General features: G+C 39.2%; 1 protein-coding gene across 1 annotated transcript in view; it reads left to right on the top strand.

Annotated features, from left to right (window-relative positions):
• Nucleotides 1-8834: 8834 nt before the first annotated feature.
• Nucleotides 8835-18687, top strand: part of LOC103190353 (sodium/potassium transporting ATPase interacting 4) — a 58148-nt gene continuing 48295 nt past the window's right edge. The window contains exon 1 of the mRNA XM_007911102.2: nt 8835-8935. Within this exon, the coding sequence (XP_007909293.1) occupies nt 8882-8935 (54 nt within the window). The 5' untranslated portion in view covers nt 8835-8881. The remainder of the gene's footprint in view (nt 8936-18687) is intronic.

The following is an 18687-nucleotide window of genomic DNA, read 5'->3' as shown; positions in this document are numbered from 1 at the left end:
GGGGAGGAGGTGACCGTAGAGGAACGTCTTCAGCTGAGGAAGAGGGGATGGAGGAAGTGGGGGGCAAGGCGGAGGGACTGGGGGAGAGAGTTCCAAAGCTCTGAGGTGCAGTGGCTGAAAGCGTGGCCGCCGATGGGGGAGCGGAGGGGATAAGGGACAAGCAGGAGCCAGTCGAGCGAATCACAGGTACTGCACTAATTTTTATTTCCACCCAGCGGCCTACCTCAACTGGTGTGAAGATATTTTCAGTGAGATAGTTGGTTAAACTAGCGAAGTATGGTGTTATTTTTGTATCTTAAAAAAAAAGCGAAACTGTTGCAACTCACACCACTTGTTAACACTCACGCACTGCTTTGGCCTCTCACCTTGTCCTCTCCAACCAAGCTCCCGCTATCACACATCCTGACCCCAAAACCCAGAGCCCCACCACAGTACAAATGGGCCACTGTTCACACTGCCCAATGGCTTCGATATCAGTGAGACACTGTGGTAAATCTAAACGTTGGGATGCGGTTGGTAGCCAATTTGTGCTCAGGTGATCACACAAACAGCCCTGAAGTGAATGAATGACCCATATATATGGAGGAAATATATATATATTATATACAGAGGAATTAATTAATTGGGGGGTGGGGGGAGGGGGGGAGGGGGGTGATGACCATACGCACGATCAATAGATCTTTAACTCTGTAGAAAATATGAATCTCGACGGTCTGGAACACATTCTGACCTCACGTGTAGATACACACCACTGAGAGACTCAACGGTGGTTGAAGAAACCTAATTTCACTTCGGTAATTACAGTCATTCAATCAACAAGTTATTCAATTCAATTACTTACAGACTAGGTATGGTGGATCACGATTCAGGTCACACGATAAGATTGACATTCTAACGACAGAAAGAGCTGCTTGCTGAACCACAGACACTGTTATGTTAGTTGATGCAGTGAATAACATGTCTTGTGTTGAACTGAAGTAGCGGAGTGAGCTCTCTGACAACGGATTGGGCCACATAATAATTTGGTCACTCAATCCACGACTGTTTGTGGGACACCGCTGTGTGTAATTGGCTGCCACGAAAGCCCACAAAAATATACAGTCAATTCACTTTACAGTATATTCTGTGAAATGCTTTGAGACATCTCGAATATGTGATAAGGCACGAGATGAAATAGAAGGATTATTGTTATATACTATCTCTCATCTTCAGTGCAGTATTGTTCCCCTCAATGCCAGAGACCCGTTTCATAGGAAATTGCGAAAAATTCTGGCATTGCTTCTATTAAAAAAAAGGATATCCATTGAAAGAAATGAAAGAAACATCACCACAATTGCAAACTTGGACTGTGATTACAAAGCCAGGGAGACATGAGCTTCAAATTAAGAAAGGCTGCCGATGCTATGGTGATATATCACTTGATAAATGAACTATATAAATATCTGAATAGGAAATGAGATGAGATGAACACAGATAATGTACAGTATGGGACATTATCTACTGCTGGGACCATGGATAATTATACAATAATAATAATCCTTGCATTGTGGCTCACCTATGAAAAACAACTGGTCAATGATGTAAATGTAGGTTTTATGGTTGGATTAATACATTGCTTGCTCACCAGTAGAGGTTGGAAAAAGGTTTCCCATAATTCTTCTTCATGAAGGTTGTCTATAGCTGGCTACTTCAGGAGATAGAGTTAATCAGGCAGGGTCTATAGAATTGGTGAGACAAGCTTTCCTTCAGTGTTCTTATTTCCCTATTGTGCCTTTACTACTGTGAACCTAACTATGTAGGTGGTTTAACAGCAGTGGTTTTATAATTAAGTCTCTCACCGAAACAGAAGCCTTTTGTTTTCTCACAGGGACTGATGATGAACTGGATGAGATGGTTTCAAGTTTTATCCTTGCATTCAGTCAGTCACAAAGCTAAACATTCACACCAGTTTCTTGGCTTGCTCATGAAATAAAGCAGCCCTGAGTCGAGATGGCCCAGGAATAGTACTTTTTGTCCGTAACAAAGGGAGCTTTCAGTATGGAGACCAATCACATTTGGGAAAGAGGCAAAAGGCATTGACACATGACCTAAAGGAATTATTATTGTGTCTTGAGCTAAAATGGAATGAAATGTAGGTTTCTTGTTTTGTTTAAAACAGAATTATCTCTGCAGCTGTTACATAAAAAGGATTCACTTCGAAGGACAGTGGAATGTTATTTGTTCCAATTTTGTACGTTTAAAATAGTATGAAAAACCTTGAGGACTTTTGCTCTTGACATTATCACTTGTGTATTAATTCATCCACGCTTGAGAATAAATGATGTGTGTTATATTCTGTTTAATCACCAAAGTATGTTTTAATGGCATTGTCGTGTCACCAGGTGGCTACCATTTTGACTTTTTTTCAATTTTATAATGTTAGTTATTTTGCTGTTAGGTGAAGGAAAGGTTAAAGAAACAATTTAACACAGAAAGTTATTAGACGATGTAATGGTTTGCCACAAGTGGCTATTGAGGTGAAGACCAAAACAGAATTTAAAGGGAACTGGATAAACAATTTAAAGTGGAACAAATAAAATGGCACAGAAAAAAACAGGGAATCAGGATTAGCTCCAGTGAAGGAGTTAGCACTGGCATAGACAAGATAATAATAATAATCCGTGTATTTTATATAGCGCCTTATCACGTCTTCGAGACGTCTCAAAGAATTTTACAGAATATACTGTAAAGTGAATTGACTGTATATTTGTGGGCAACACTTTATCCTAATGGGCCTATCCGGGCCCTCTTACACAGCTATTTCTATAGTTCTAAAAAAGGTTTATAGGTTAATGCCACATTAGGGTTAGTATCCCAAATAGTACCATCTGTTTTTTTGTGTGTGTGTGAGGTGTTCTACTGAGGAGGGGTTCTAGTGTAGCATGAACCCAAATGAATAGCAATGGAGAGGCAGGATTTGGGGTATGGGATGGTGGGGCTGAGAGGTGAATAGGCCAGACGAAAGACAGTGAGCAACAAGGAAGGATGTGAGCAACTGCCAACCCATAGGTGAGTGGGAGGGGATTGGAAATGTGTAGCAATGCTGCTAAATACATTCACCAGTAGCATGCAACATTGTAAACCACGCATCAAGAGCCACTGCTATAAACCTCATGGGTGTGGGACTATTGCCAGTCTACCACAAACATACTCAGATTCCGCTATTTTAAACGTACAATGAGACAAAACTCTCAGTTGACTCTTTCTACCCCAATTCCAGGACCATCGTACAATCTGCTGGAATGTTGATTATAATGTCAATAATTCATACAAACCTATTATGCTTCTTTTTCTCAGATACTGGATTTGCAGTTACCTTTTCAGACTCAAATTCCTGAATAACGATTTGAGTGAAATGTATTATTTTTAGAGCAACTGTGAGTACAGAGGTTGTGACCTGCCCGTTATTTGATAGAATTGTTTAAATGCTAACCCTTCACTTCGGTAAATATTTTCAAAATTTGCTTTTAAACGTTTATTCTTTTTCTACTCGCTCCAGACATTTGTAGGTTATTTCTTCTGCCTCTTGTTGCAGTCAGCCACCTAGATCTTTGCGTATCGCGTGTTTAATTATGAATGAATTGCACATTCACTTTGGGTTCTTGGTAACAAGCAAATAGCCAAAGGCAGTGGTGCTGAAATAACACAATGTTATCTATGTAATGGCATCGTCGCGTCACCAGGTGGCTACCATTCCTCAATCCATTGGAAATGGGTGTGAGTTGCTCAAAATAACTGACGGAGTAGGTTGAGCACCTATCATGCCTAATCGTGGGTTTGAGAGAAACGTGATTTTTTTAAAAATTGTAGCCGCAATGAAGAGGCACTCACAACAATCTGATTTACTTGCTCGTAATGATCCAACTGTTTATTGATCACTGTATACTGTTGCTTCAATATGTTGTCACAGATAAAACGTTCCCATATTCCAAATAATATCAGAACGCTCCTTAATATTCAATAGCTTTCATGCCACACTATTAGCAAAAGTGCAATGAATGTTATCATATCATATGATACTTCCAGTAAACAACACAAAAGGACTATTTGGTCTTATTCATTCGTCACTGACTTGCTGAGATGCAAAGCTTCTTTCTAGGAATTAACAAATCCTATTTCTCCCTACCCTGCTGTCACTGTTTGTGGAACAGAAGGTTGTTGCTTGAATTCTTTTCCATGCACGTACTCAACATACTGGATGTGGAAGAACAGCTGCCAACCTAAAGAGCCAGCATTCTTAAAGAGCCAAAAAAACTGTTATTTTGTCACTTCGCTCATAAGTTAAAGTATGGTTCACACTTTACACTGACAGGATGACCATAACACACCTGGCATATATGCAGGGAACAAAGATAGTTGTTTCAGCTGGATATCATACCATCTGTTCTGTTCCTTAATTGTTTAACATCAAGGTCAAAAAGATTGCGGAACAGGTATAAGATAATAATAAAAATAATAATCCTTGCATTTGACATAGCGCCTTATCACATCTTCAAGACATATCAAAGCACTTCACAGAATATACTGCAAAGTGAGTTGACTGTAGATTTTGTGGGTGAAACGTGGCAGCCAATTGTACACAGTGGTGACCCACAAAGATGCATGTTAATTGGGCAAAGCCAGCCAAACCATTGCACCTATATTCCATTTTGCAATCAGGTCATATACACTGTATTTAACAGTAGACGCACGTTCAATGTTTAATTTTATCAACTATAGTTTCCAGAAGTTATTCGTTTCGAGCATTTGTGCACAGGTTGTGAACAGGAGTTCAGTTTTTGTCGTTGGAGGAAGTCAATTCATCAAATGAACGACAGCAGTAGTTTTCCTAAGTATAACAGCTCGCTGGTATGCAGGAAATGGTTATGGCAGATAACAAAATGTTGTTATTCTACTGCAGAAATAGCAACACCCATAAATCTATTTTAGTGTTTGGGAAAACAAAATTCATACAGTATTTTATCTGAAAAAAAATCTGACGTTGATTGAAAGTAGACGCGATATGATTACCATCTGCCATAGTTCCACTTGCTCGTTGCAACAATCAAGTCGTACTACAGGAACCTTGCCTTCTCGCAGCTGGTAAATAAATCTTTTGCCTCTAACAATCTCGTCAGAAGTCAAAAGCCAGAATAGATAACAAAAGAGTGATTATGTTTGCTTATTATGAAAGGAAACGTTTACGGTGATATTACTGTAGATGAAAGCGATGAAAAAGATGAAAGTTTAACAATCTCATTATGTTTACAATCATTGTATGCAAAAGGAATTTGAATGAAGTTGGTGTTTAACTGCTATATTGGCATGTTTCAGTGGCAAAAATAGAGTTGGATATAAATAGATAAACTCTTGGTGCATTGCTGCCAATTAATGCCACAGAAATGTAAAGAATATACCTCCAGTGACATAAATAAGAGAGTAGAGGTCAAAGTTGAGCATCAATAGACTATTTATAAACACAACATAAGAGCGTAAGAATTTGCTGGCGAAACAAGATCAAGGTCCATCCAGTTCACCTTCCACTATCCTGGCAGCCACTTGAAATGTTGTGTCCCAAACTATATACAGTATCCCGAGGTATTATTTTCTAAAACTGACTGAAAAAAAACCAATGGTTCATCAAGTCACAAGTGGTCTAAGGACAAAACATAACTGGAGTATGTATGCTGTCTGTGCTGCTTATATTCCTGCTCCACTATTTTATTTTTAGAACTCCCTAACTTTTGCTGATTCATTTCGTGATCTACATGTTTTAGTCTAGTCGCTAGTGTGTGTTGTCTGGCAAATGTGAACTCTCCAGCAAGGGGTGGGGAGGGGGTCAAAAGATAATTTCTCCCTCTCTGTAACCCAATTATAGTTTTTCTGTTCCAGCCCCGGTTAGATCAGCCATAATCTTATGTTACATCAAGTTGCTGAACCTCCTCTATGATACAATCTACATGTTGGGTTCTGGTCCACTGGAACCTCCAGGGAGAGAGCATCCAGGGAGTGTGTGGGTGTATAAAGGGTAGGATTCATTGACCAAATGACTTTTCTTGATTTCCTTGTTTTTGGCATCCTGTGAGTAAAATAAAACTCTCTGAAATATATCATGCAATGATGATTGAATGAATGAAAAACCATACTTATCTTACATTTTCTCTGAAAAGCATTGCGTTATTTTAAGTGTAAAGATGTCGTTAGTTTCCTTGTTTTAAGATGGAGCTGTGTGGGGTTGCTGCTATTTGTCTTCAAGGGAGAAGATCCAAGGGTATCTGTAGAAATCTCTGTAAACCACTATTATTGTTACTCCGACTGTCCAACAAACTGTGAACTGGAAAGGTCATACTTGGTCCTGAGACAGTATGCTCAGTGCTGATCATGTACTGATTAAATACCAGTTTATTAGATTAGACAACATTTAAATGTCAGCGGAGTTTGGGATTTGAGCATGTTTCTCCTTGCCGGTCTGTCATGTGTTAATTAACTTTAATATATATATAACTATGAAAAGTGCATGTATGTCTGCACACATGTGAAAGAAACATCCAAACATTTCTAAGCAATTACCCACAAAGAAACAAAACTTTAGTCTGTACAAAGTATGCAACTGTTGGAAAATTAGAATTGCCCACAGCCCTTAAAGCAATTTCATTGAATTACATTGAACAGAACTGTCTCGATGAGTTTATTCATAAAATAGCTGAGCCATGTAGATAGGAAAGGTTCCAGTTTCCATTTGCTGGTATGTGATAAATCAGCTGATTTTAGCCTTGTGACCCAGCACAGAGTGAGAAGGGAGATTTATTTCAAGTTCAATTCAGGTCTAAATTGTACCAATATCCAACCTAAAACTGTCTGATTTTTTTTTAAAAAAGGCAAAAGTGTTTTTGTTCACTTGGAAAGCAGAAGATGTCAACAGTTTAAGAAAAAAAAAGAAACATTCACATAACTTACAGTCTCTGTGTATATCAATACATTTGCATATGGTAAAATAATGTCTCGATGCACTTATCCAGTCTTTACCCATTACCCAAGCCGTGGCACATTATTAGTTGAAGGAACATGAGAACATGACACAGTCATTGACATAGAATAGATTATCCGCCAAGTTAAGTGAAGCACCAAAATAGATGAAGCAGAACTATATATTGTCCTCACACCAACTCAGAGACGCGTAGAGCTCGGTAACTTCATCCTGTGCTGGCTGCAAAGATATATTTTTAAAAGGGTTTACAAACAGAGAGCTATGTGAGCAAACTAAAGGGCATTTCTTCAGTGCGCTCACACACGCACACGTTTTACTTTTCATTTCCTCTGGATCACTTAATGACGAATGCCACTAGAGGGCCTCGTTGGTGCATAAGTTTAGACGCAACAAAAAGCATTTATTGTTAAGGTCAATTAGCAAACGTTTTCTTGAAGGGGGAGGGAATGGGCGGACGTTTAATTCAGGACGTCTCCAAAGTTAGTTTGTACCATGGCAGCCAAAAACTGTTAGCGGTAGTTGTGCTGTAATTATTGGTAATCTTATATATAGTTCAGATTCCCTGACCTTCCAAGCTGTGGTTACTGTGGTGACCATTGTCACAATTGAACGAATTTACGCACAATACTTGGAACTTGAGAGCGTTTCCATTTGCTGCTTCCTGAGATTATTAAAGTGGTGCAAAATATGGGCAGATCTTTAAAGGGGTTATGAATATTTAGAGCCCAGGCGTAATTTGCATTCAATCACTGGATCTTGATAACACAGCGAAATTAATGGGACTCTGTTTAGTTTGATGTCAATTGTCAATTTCAGACAGACTGCTTTGCACCAAATGATTACTGCCTCTCTCCAGAGGAATCTCAACTGCGGCTTTTACAATCATAATAATAATAATAATAACAACAATAATAATAATCCTTCCATTTGATATGACGCCTTGGGACGTCTTCCAGATGTGAATGCGCTATGCAAATATTATTTTGTTGTTGCTGTTGTTGATGTAGCGCCTTATCACGTCTTTGAGACGTCTCAAAGCGCTTCACAGCATATACTGTAAAGTGAATTGACTGTATATTTTGTGGGCAAAACGCAGCAGCCAATTGCGCACAGCAGCGTCCCACAAACAGCCGTGGATTGAGTGCCCCCCAATTATTATTATTATTATTTGGGTTATGGTCAAGTAAACTTCTCTGGAGTAAATAACTGTTGAGTTGTTTCGAGTTAGTTAGTTAGTTAGTTAGTTGGTTGTTGGGAAACATTATTTGTTCCCCGACGTGGGAAGGTTTGAGACTGATTTGAGAGGAAAAACACACACATTCCTAATAAGGTTAAACCTAAAGGCGTTTTAGCAGGAAAAAAAAATCTGCCAACTGAGTGATGTGCTAATACAAGTTAGGTCTCTTTTTTCCCCTACCCACCCCTAAGGTGTGTAACATTAGTCAATGAGTGATGAGTGAGTGAGTCAGTGAATGAATGAATTAATAAGACCCTCTCCTCTCTCCCCTCCCATCAACGCGTCAGCAACACACACACACAACAACACAGACACACACAACATCATGACACAGACGCACTGAAGGACAACTTTCTGCCAGGATCCAAAGCTGCTGCTCTTATCGCCACCGCCTCATCCAACCCAACTCCCAGCCCATCATCTCATGTCATAAGGAAACACCTTGCAACCTCCCTGCTGGTCTTTGCTCTGGCTGCTTCCTCTGCTCCTGTACTACCAGACACAGCAGCCTCCACTCATGGCACAAGGAAAGCCCCAGTGAAGCCGACTGCAGCAACATTACATTGTAAACTGTAGTGCTGGGGTGGGTGGGTTTGGGTTGTTAATTGCCCTGCAATTGCTTCCCAGTTGCTGTGAGGATGGGCTGTTGCACTGGGAGGTGCACCTTCATCTTTCTCTGTACTCTTCAGCTGGTGAGTGAGTTTTCCCTCTTCGAAAGCATTTCTGTTTAAACACAAGGCATCAAAGTTGCCTTTGCGATAGATCCGTTTGCATGTGGAATACTGTGGTTTGGGGGATTGTCCTGTATATGACTGCGTTCACCAACTTGGGGTTAATATGTCGAGGCGTGTCGACTTCATACTCTTTTTATATGTATATATATATATATTAAAAAATAACTTTAAACAGCGATAAACTTATGTGCAATTCCGTGCAAAGAGCCACAGAGGCAATGCATTGACGACTGTAAATGAGTGGTTAAAGTCTTGGTTTCAAAGGCAGTGCAGTAATGTGTTGGGAGACAATGCACGAACCAGACCCACTGTGTGCAGTGCAATGGAAAGCTCGTGTTTTTATTGCATTGTATTGTCCCTCTCAGTCCTTCCCAGGTCAGTCCTGGGAACCTCTCCCCCTCCCACACACACACACACACATTGGGAGCTCCTGCTGGCGATATAGTCTCTTTTGTTCAAGCCAAGGGGGAGGCAAGGGATCTCTTTCTTTCACATGAGAAAACCCTCGGGAGGGCACAGCATCCGACTTTTGTCGTACAGAATTTCACATGGACACAGTCTGCTCGATTCATACCACAGCGAGGGAAGGGCACTGTGTGGTACTTCTTTTTTTTAAGACTGAGAAGCCAAAGCCTTTTATTTCGACTGTAACCACTCTTCTTGTTGTTGTGCACTGAAATGATCCTACTGAGATTGGGACAGCTGGGCATAGAGCAGACCAGGTATTTGTACCATCAACAGTGGTGAATAACTTTCTGAGGCACCCAATGCTCAAAACAGATCTATGGAAATACCACTCCAGTGAGTGAGCAGTCAATGGATGGGAACTGGGTTCCCCCCACCCCCAGGGAGATACACGGTGGAAGCAGAAAGTGGTGATTTTTTTTTGTTTCAAGAACGAATTAGATAGATTTCTGTTAGGAAATAATATCTCAGGGTACAGTCTGTAGTTTGGAGCATGATGTGTGCTGGGGTGGCGGAAGGCAAACAGGATGGATCTGGGTCTTCTTTTGTGTAGCAACACTTGTGTTCTCATGTTCCAACCAATGTGAGACCTTATGCAAAAAGTTCACTGTTTGCAACTGAGTGAAATTTCTTCAAGCACCGAACCTTATTACACAGTTGCACCTGTACTTTTTTTTAAATCAAAAGAACATAACTATAGTAAAATAATGTAAATCTTTGCCATTTAATATAGCACCTAGAATATCAAAACATCTCAAAGTACTTTATGGGTCAAGTGTATTGATTGTATTTGTAGGCAGAGAATTTGCCCACAGCTTGTTCCTGCAAACAGCCATGAAATGAACGACCAATTAATCTGGAGGACTGTTGATCAGGACACTGGAGAAAGCTGCCATTGCAATCTTTAACATCCACCTGAGCAGGCAAACAGGACCTTAGTTTTAATATTCTCCAACAATACAGTGTTCCTCTAGTACTGCAGTGGAGTGTTACCTGGACTGTGAGCTCAAAGTCCTGACGTGGGGTTTTAACCCAAAATCTTCTGACCCAGGTAAATGGTAAAAGTGAGCCAGGCACAGTGTCTTTTTTTTAGGGAAAAAGGAACTAACTGGCCATTTCAGACCAATATCACAAATTCAAGAATTTCTCTGCCTCTGGCAGATTGAGAGGAGAAATGCAGTACGTAAGATTCAATTCAAATAGATTTTAGAATAAAAATAATGGGAAAGTAATTGTCTTAATTGTGTAAGGACTGACAGCAAATTGACACTGCAGATTTGATGACAGTATCTGTTTAGGAGGAGGTAGAGAAAGCTGAATGAGATCTTATCTGATAACTGTTGTCCATTCGCTAATTGTGTATGGTTCACGAGATACAGTTCAAAGGAGTCTGACTTAGTAAAAGAGATAAAAAGATTTAATCAAAGTCACTTTCTTGAAACGTGTTGGACTATCTTAAAGCACTAACCCTTCAGATGTCTTTAATCTAATCCACAATGACAGGATCAAAGTCTCTTTATTTCTTGAAATAGCTGTCCGGTCTTAAGTGATATTCGTTTGAAATGTTGCAATGCAGTTTCCAGTGTTTGTAAAATAATAGGTTGATGTTATAATTCAGCATTAAGTTTATAATCTCAGCCAGAAGGACCCATTATTACAGTGTGACTTTGCTGAAGGTGCTCATGAGAGCTTGGGGTTAAAGCCATACAGAATGATATTCGCTCCCACTTTTAGAAAAAATCTTTGTTCATCATCTTAGCAAGGTGACTGATATTCAGACATTAACAGCATTTAATACCCTCCTTGTGAAAGGGAGGGGGACTAAACTAGGTCTTCCTGCAGCTGATGTGCTCTGAGGAGACATCCCGGCTAAAACCAGGTAGCAATGCAGTAATAATTAGCATTGTTGATGATTAATGAGCTTCTCTGGCTTATCAATGAGATGCAGGTGTAGACATCATCTCAACCCTGCAAATAAAAGCCTTTATGGTGAAGTCTGTCCTATGGGAGATGATTTTGATGGAGATGAATATAATGCTGGCCAGTTTACATTTGGAATACAATTTTGACCACTCCACAATAAAATAATGCATTGAAGAGCAATGAGGATGTTTGCAAGACTTAACATACTTATCAATAAAAAAAGTCTGCAGAGCTTTCACCAAATTCAGAGACTCGCCTATCCTGGTTTATCAATGAGATGTGAAGCTCGGCAGGATTGAAAACTCCACAAGGCATAGATGATGCAGATGTGAGTGCTGGGTGACATGCAGTGAGAGTCAGGAACTGGAGGTGATGGGTTCAAAACGAACAAAAGTCAAGCAAGACTAGAGATCAGAAGACAGTAGTATTCCCTGTAAAGTAGCGAACTCCCAGCATAAGCAATTGATGCCACTTCGATTGAACTTCAAGTTAAGTGTTTGCTTGGAAGCAGTATGAGAGGTTTATAAGGTTAGATATGGTCTGAGACAGCTAATAATAATCCTTATCACGTCATCAAGATGTCTCAAAGCGCTGCACAGGATATACTGTAAAGTGGTTTTGACTTTGTATTTTGTGGGCGAAACGCAGCAGCCATTTTGCGCACAGCAATGGCTCACAAACAACCATGGAGTGAGGGACCAATTTTATTTGACTACAGACAGTGGTTTCTGTGGTGGTGGAGGGGAGAACAATGTTGTCTGTAGCAGAAAGGAGATCATTGGTGAACATGTGTGGTGGGGGATGGATGAATATACTTGGTTGTCTCTAATGTTAGCTGTGCAGGATCCCAATTGTGTTGGCCATAATAGAATAGGTTCTGTGTTCTGTGGGGTAAATGAGCTTGATGGGCCGAATGGCCTACTTAATTCAGTATACTTTTACGTTTCTTAACAACTTGATTCAGGAATTGAGACGTTCCAGCACATTAAACACTTGGTTCGAGGGAAGAGAAAGGAAACGGCAAGTGCTCATCAATCACAACTCCCCAGATGATGGATGTGGGTATTTGCTCCAAATATGAGGGGAATGAATAACTCATGAACGGGTTGTGTAGGTGACCTTCACCAACTGGGAGACGCATCACATTCAGTACCTAAATAGCGAGAATTCTATTCATATTACTGTTGTGGTATTACATGCATCTTTTAACTTTCAGAGTGCCGGCAGATTTTTTGCCTTTGTTCATTGATATCTATCAAGTAGCTTGTCGTTGAAGCTCCTAGTTTTAAAACTCGGCTTTTTATTTGCAATGTACGTTTGGAACCGCTTGCAATGAGAAATGATTTGATTGAAATTTCAGGAGATGAGACGTAACTTGCGACAGAATGTCAATACCTGGAGAAGCAACTTTACTTTAAAGCTGACGTATTCTTAATGTGGAGCTGTCAAGATGAGACCACTTGATGCAGCCATACAACCCCTGACAGTCTTCACAATTGTCTGAAGGAACTCTGCAAATGCTATAAAAGTATAACTTACCTGCATTTCTGCCATCCAGGCAGAGTTAAATGTTATTAGGGTGCATTCATATAAATATTCATTCATAGATATTTGGATTAAGCCACTGTAGACCATTTAATCAAGAAACAATGTGTTTCAATGTGTGTCACTCCACGTCCACTGAAACCAAATATTCTGTGAAAATTTGCATTAACGTGTATTTTCTTTGTATGCATTTTACTGGCATTGTTTTATTTTAATGCCAGTAAATAGGTTGAACAACATGAAGGCCATTGAACAAATATTTGGATTAAGCCACTTTTGGAATAGGGCTTCAGTTGTGATTGAAATAAAATACTGTGGGTTTTGATTAAATGGCTTACTTTGTCTCGTGTGAGATTAGACTAAGAATGTTTTCTTTCTCTAATGTATTAGTGGTGGCATGTGAACAGTACAGACAGGGGACTGTGATTTTTAAACACTAAGGGAATAGAATCAATCCACGACGCTGCTATGCGCAATTGGCTGCCGACTTTCGCCCACAAAATATACAGTCAATTCACTTTACAGTATATTCTGTGAAGCGCTTTGAGACGTCTTGAAGACCTGATAAGGAATATTATTATTAATATTATTATAATTGTGATTATTTAGTAACAGTACAATATGTGAAGTTACTACCAATGTATCTCAATAGAAATTCTGTAAATCAATGTGGGTGTAATGTTTTCACGAGGTTCTTAATAGTATGTAATATTTACATAATGCAAACAGAAATAACAAATTAGCATATAGTTGGATTTACTTGATTTAGGGTGACACATACACTGTATATTGTGTTCCTTCTATAAGAAATGCTTTATTACAAGTGAGCTAGCCCTTTAATTATTGTTCTCTCGGGGCTATGTTCCATTACATTTATAACAAAAATAAAATCTATTTAACCAAGATGTTATCAGATCCTGTTTCAATGATGGCCTTATTTGAAACATTCCCTTGAATAATCTTCAAGGAGTCCTGTAGCTCAGTGGTTAGAGCACCCGCTTTGCAAGTGAGAGACCTGAGTTCAATTCCAGGCAGGGCGAAACCTTGGGCAAGTTTCCTTACTCCACACGCCTAATAATAATCCCTCAAAAAAAAAACAATAATTAAATTGGTCATTTTCAATCTACGACTGTTTGTGGGACATTGCTGTGCGCAATTGGCTGCCGCGTTCGCCCACAAATATACAGTCAATTCACTTTACAGTATGTTCTGTGAAGCGCTTTGGGACGTCCTCCCGACGTGAAAAGCGCTATATCAAATGCAAGGATTATTATTATTATTATTATTATTATTATTCTGCGAAGAAGAGTCTTTTCCAGAAAGACTCAAATCCCTTTTGTTGCTTTTTTTTGTTCTGTTTGACTCATGTGGTCATGCTGGGAAATCAACTCGAGCTAAGATTAGATGTTTGGAAGTGGGCCCCTCTCATGCCTCGCCTAATAATAATAATAATAGTAATCCTTGCATTTGATATAATACATTTCACATCTGGAGGATGTGTCAAAGTGCTTCAGGGCTTTAACGTAAAGTGAGGTGACTGTATATCTTTTAGGTGTAGCCTGGCAGCCAGTTTGCACACAGCAAGGCTTTCTTTGACTAGTACCATGGAATCTTTAAGCTCAACAACAAGTTGCATTTACATAGCGTCCTTCACGTGGGGTAGGGTGCCAGAGCATTCATCTGAACAGGCAGACTGGGCTTTGGTTTAATGTTTCAACTGAAGATCAGCACCTCCGACAATGCAGTGTAACCCCAGATATTGGCCGACACTCCACTACGTTAGACATTCCACCACTTTGATCCATCAGTTGTTCCTCCAGCCAGGGTTCAGTTCTCAACATTGTTTTTTTTTTTAAATTAGACAGGCAAGCGGTCAAACTTTTTTGTTCCATATTGCCAATCGGGAATAATCAAAAATCCGTTACGTATCTTTGTCGCTGAACTTAGAAAGGAACAATTTGTGATGGAAAGATGTCATGGGAATCCGCAAAAAGGGAGTCACTTGAAAAATCTCCATGAAATAATTTACACTATTCACAACCACAATTTCAGTTTATGCACAGACTGGGATTAATGAGCAGTCTAAGTCATTTTGTTCAGTTTAGTTTAGAATCTGAAATGATCTTTTGTATTCCCCTTCAGTATTGGTACACCAACATGAGGAACCTCTAATTCCATTATATTTCATCAAAATATAATTATTTTGGTTTCGCCCACCAAATATACAGTCAATTCACTTTACAATGCATTCTGTGACGCACTTTGAGACGTCTGAAAGCAATGATAAGGCACTATATCAAATGCAAGGATTATTATTATTATAAAATAAGCAGTAGTGAACTGTCTATTCACAGTGTAAAAAGGGTCTTAAATTTATTCTTTAATGCTTTTATGAAATTATGATGGCGATATTAAAGAGATTTGATCTAGAATAATTCTGCGGCTGCGATTAAGAGCATGTAGTACAGTAGCTTGTGGATATTTGTATTCAATGCATTTAGTTTGCGGAAAAATAATACATTGTTGTATAGTTTTTGTTTATCCGAGTAGCTATGAATGGGAGGAAACCTGGCTACTTTGTGAGTGAAGCAGGATTAAATCAAAATCGCATTGTTGTTAACAATATATTGGAAAGCTCCAGAGAAAAGTTTTGGAAAGAATAAAGGTTGTGTTTGTTTGAAAGTGTCCTGTTTTGCTCTTGTTATTGGAAGATGTTGCCAGTTTAGCTTGTTTTGATTTTTGTTTTCAGGAAAGGGTGAAATTCAAGTACAATATTTTTAAATGCTTTGTTTAGAGGGGAAAATATTATCAAGCTGTAAATTATTCATGATAATTTAATATCACAGCTGCATTATTACAACGTTTCGTTGATAGCTTAATAGAACATGAAACAGATTTTGCAAAGACATGTTTAAACTTCAGTTTAATTGATTTGTACGGCATTACTGATAGCTATTTTATCGCTGTTAAGTGGTTTAGTACCGTTCTTGGATTAAGATGATGTGAACTGTATTTTAAAGTTAAACCCTTTGACTGGTAATAATGTAAACAAATGGATTAAATTTAAAAATGTGTAATAAGAATGCAGAGTACACAATACAATTCAATTTCAAACACATTTTGTGTTAAAGTGTGGTATAAGGTGTATGTCACAAACATTTAAAGGGTAGCAGGTTAAACGTTTAAAGGGTAGCAGGTTAACGTTGCATTAATTTGTGCTCTTTCCTTGGCATTCACCATCAATAAATTGTATTACATATCTGCAGAAATCCAGTAATCATGACTTACCTATTTATTGTGAGGCAGGCTTTGGTGCCTTGTAAATGTCTTCTATTATTAGAGTTTCTCATTTACAGTGCACAAAAACAAGCAGATTTAAGAGTTCCCACTGTCATGTACAATGAGAATTCCTGGTGTAAATGGTGGCACATATTGCTCGCATTTTATTGAGTTTCACACTGTAGACTAGAGAAATGTATTAAGAGTAGTTACTTTTTCAGTAGCGAAAGTAGACAGTAAAATATTTTTACCTTTTTAATGAAACTCTTGATATTATCAGAGACCTGCACTGACATTTTGTTGAAACTGCATAAAAATTAGCTGTGTGCCTCTGACAACACCTTAGGGGGATGATTACTTTGTTCATTAAACTTCTCTGTTGATGAGAAAATTGTCACTCTGATACTGCAGGACAGAATCAAGCAGATAGAAAATCATGCTCTCATATTAATCACAAAACATTCAGACGGACATTAAAGAGTTTACCACAGTGCTACTTTATAGGCAACTCTGAATGTTTGGGAAGGTTAGCCTATAAAATAGTAGGATTTGCTCTTTAGTTTGAAGTCGATATATGGGGGAAAAAGCTAAGAAAGAATATAGGGTTAGGTAACAGAATTGGATGCTGCAAAATCCACGACAGTCCTGGAGTTTATTCAGAAAAGTTGCATTTGACAGTAACAACAACTTGCATTTATGTAGCGCCTTTCATATAGGGACAACATCTTCACAAAGAGAGGGGTAGTTTGCTCAGCAAGGGAGAGACTGGGTGGGGGGGGAGTGGGGGCCATAGTGTGAGGAAGTGAACAGAAGGGTAGGAGAATATCATCAAGATAGAGAGGTACTAGGGCATGAAGGGACAGCAACATCCAATACAGATTTTACCAGCTTCTTGTACAGTAATTCATGTTTAGTTAAATATGAAGCTGATAATCCGGTATGTTCTGTGAAGCGCTTTGAGACGTCTCGAAGACGTGATAAGGCGCTATATCAAATGCAAGGATTAAAAGAAAGACAGCAAATAGATTCATAGTCACTTTCAATTTGTGGTGTGGCATTTTGAGTGCATGTTCTTCATGATGAATCATTAAACCTAGTGGGATGCCTAGATTGGGTAGAATCAACTGTCCAAAGATACTTCTCGATCGATGAATGTATTGTCAAATCATGTTAGTATCTTTTCCCAGCTTGGAATAGACAGTGAAAAGATGTTAATCGGATATTGCTTAACTTTATTTGTGGCTTCATGATTTGGCTGTGAAATGGCCTCTCCAACTGGAAGCCTGACATCTAGGGCTCCCAGTTCAATAAAAGGCACAGCTGTACGGTGCACATATTGATTTTTGTCACAATTGAATCGTTGCCTCTCTTACACGCAGTTTAATTTCCAGTTTGAATTTACACATTGGCCTTTGAAAACCTTTGTGCATCTATAAATACTGGAATAAGATTCACTTGGAACAAAGCCACACTGAATGCAGCATTCGCCACAGATGCACAAAAAATTCCCTCTGCGCTGTACGTGTGTGTGTGTGTGGTGTGTATTTACTTTCTAGTTAAGTGTCTTGCCGTAAGACCCTCCTAAACAACAACTTGCATTCGTATAGTGCGCTTCACGCTGGACAGCGTCTCAGGCACTTACTAGCTAAACTTAGTAGTTTGTGCTGTGTTGGGTTATGCTAAACACAGAACACTGGACACCTGGTATTGCTATAATTCGTTAAGTGTCCCAAACTATATGGCTTAAAAACCAAAATGCTGGGAATCGCTTCAAGTCTATCAGCATCTGAAGGAGAAGAAAACACTCATCAGAATGATGCCTGAGTGTTTTGTGGTTGTGATCCAGCGTGCTGAGATCAATTTACTACCTTTGACTTATTCGCAGGAAAAGCCCTAACTTTGATAATTACTTAGTGGAGGAGTGGAGCTGAGTTTGTGAGGTTCAAGCACTGTGATGGTGCTGGAGGACCTGAGGGTACACAGCATCACTGCGAAGGGGCTGCTATGTTTACAAGATTTATTTATACATTTACGAATGATATTGATGATATTCCTTATCGATCGTGCCTTCGGTCGCCCTCCCACCTCTCTGCCTTCCCACCCCCCTACCCCATGCTCGGGTCCTGACCCCTGACTGTCCAGTGCCTTGGAACGTCCTCCTTACGAAAAAGGCGTTCTATATATGTAATTTTGTTGTTGTTGGACTTACTCTGTCGAGACATTTGTAAGAGTACAAAATGTATAATATCGTCCATCAGCCTTGTGATGCATGCCCTACACTCACTATTGATTTATTTTAGGATTGTCTCTATTCTGTATCAAAATTTAATTGTTTGAAGCCCCTTCCTGCCCATTGGGAATAGCTTTCCCATATCCAGTGATTGTGTAAATTCAGGGATGTGCTGCTGATAGCAACGCTCATTTAAAGGGAACCTTTGCTCATTGGATTTCTCATTTGAAACTATTAACTAGTAAAGGGTAAAGGCAGGTGTTTTAAA

The sequence above is a fragment of the Callorhinchus milii genome, unplaced genomic scaffold (genome assembly GCF_018977255.1).
Source record: "Callorhinchus milii isolate IMCB2004 unplaced genomic scaffold, IMCB_Cmil_1.0 Scaffold18, whole genome shotgun sequence".
In the NCBI taxonomy this organism is placed as follows: domain Eukaryota; kingdom Metazoa; phylum Chordata; class Chondrichthyes; order Chimaeriformes; family Callorhinchidae; genus Callorhinchus; species Callorhinchus milii.
Note: the sequence above shows the minus strand (reverse complement) of the source record. Positions and strands in the feature narration are given on the sequence as shown.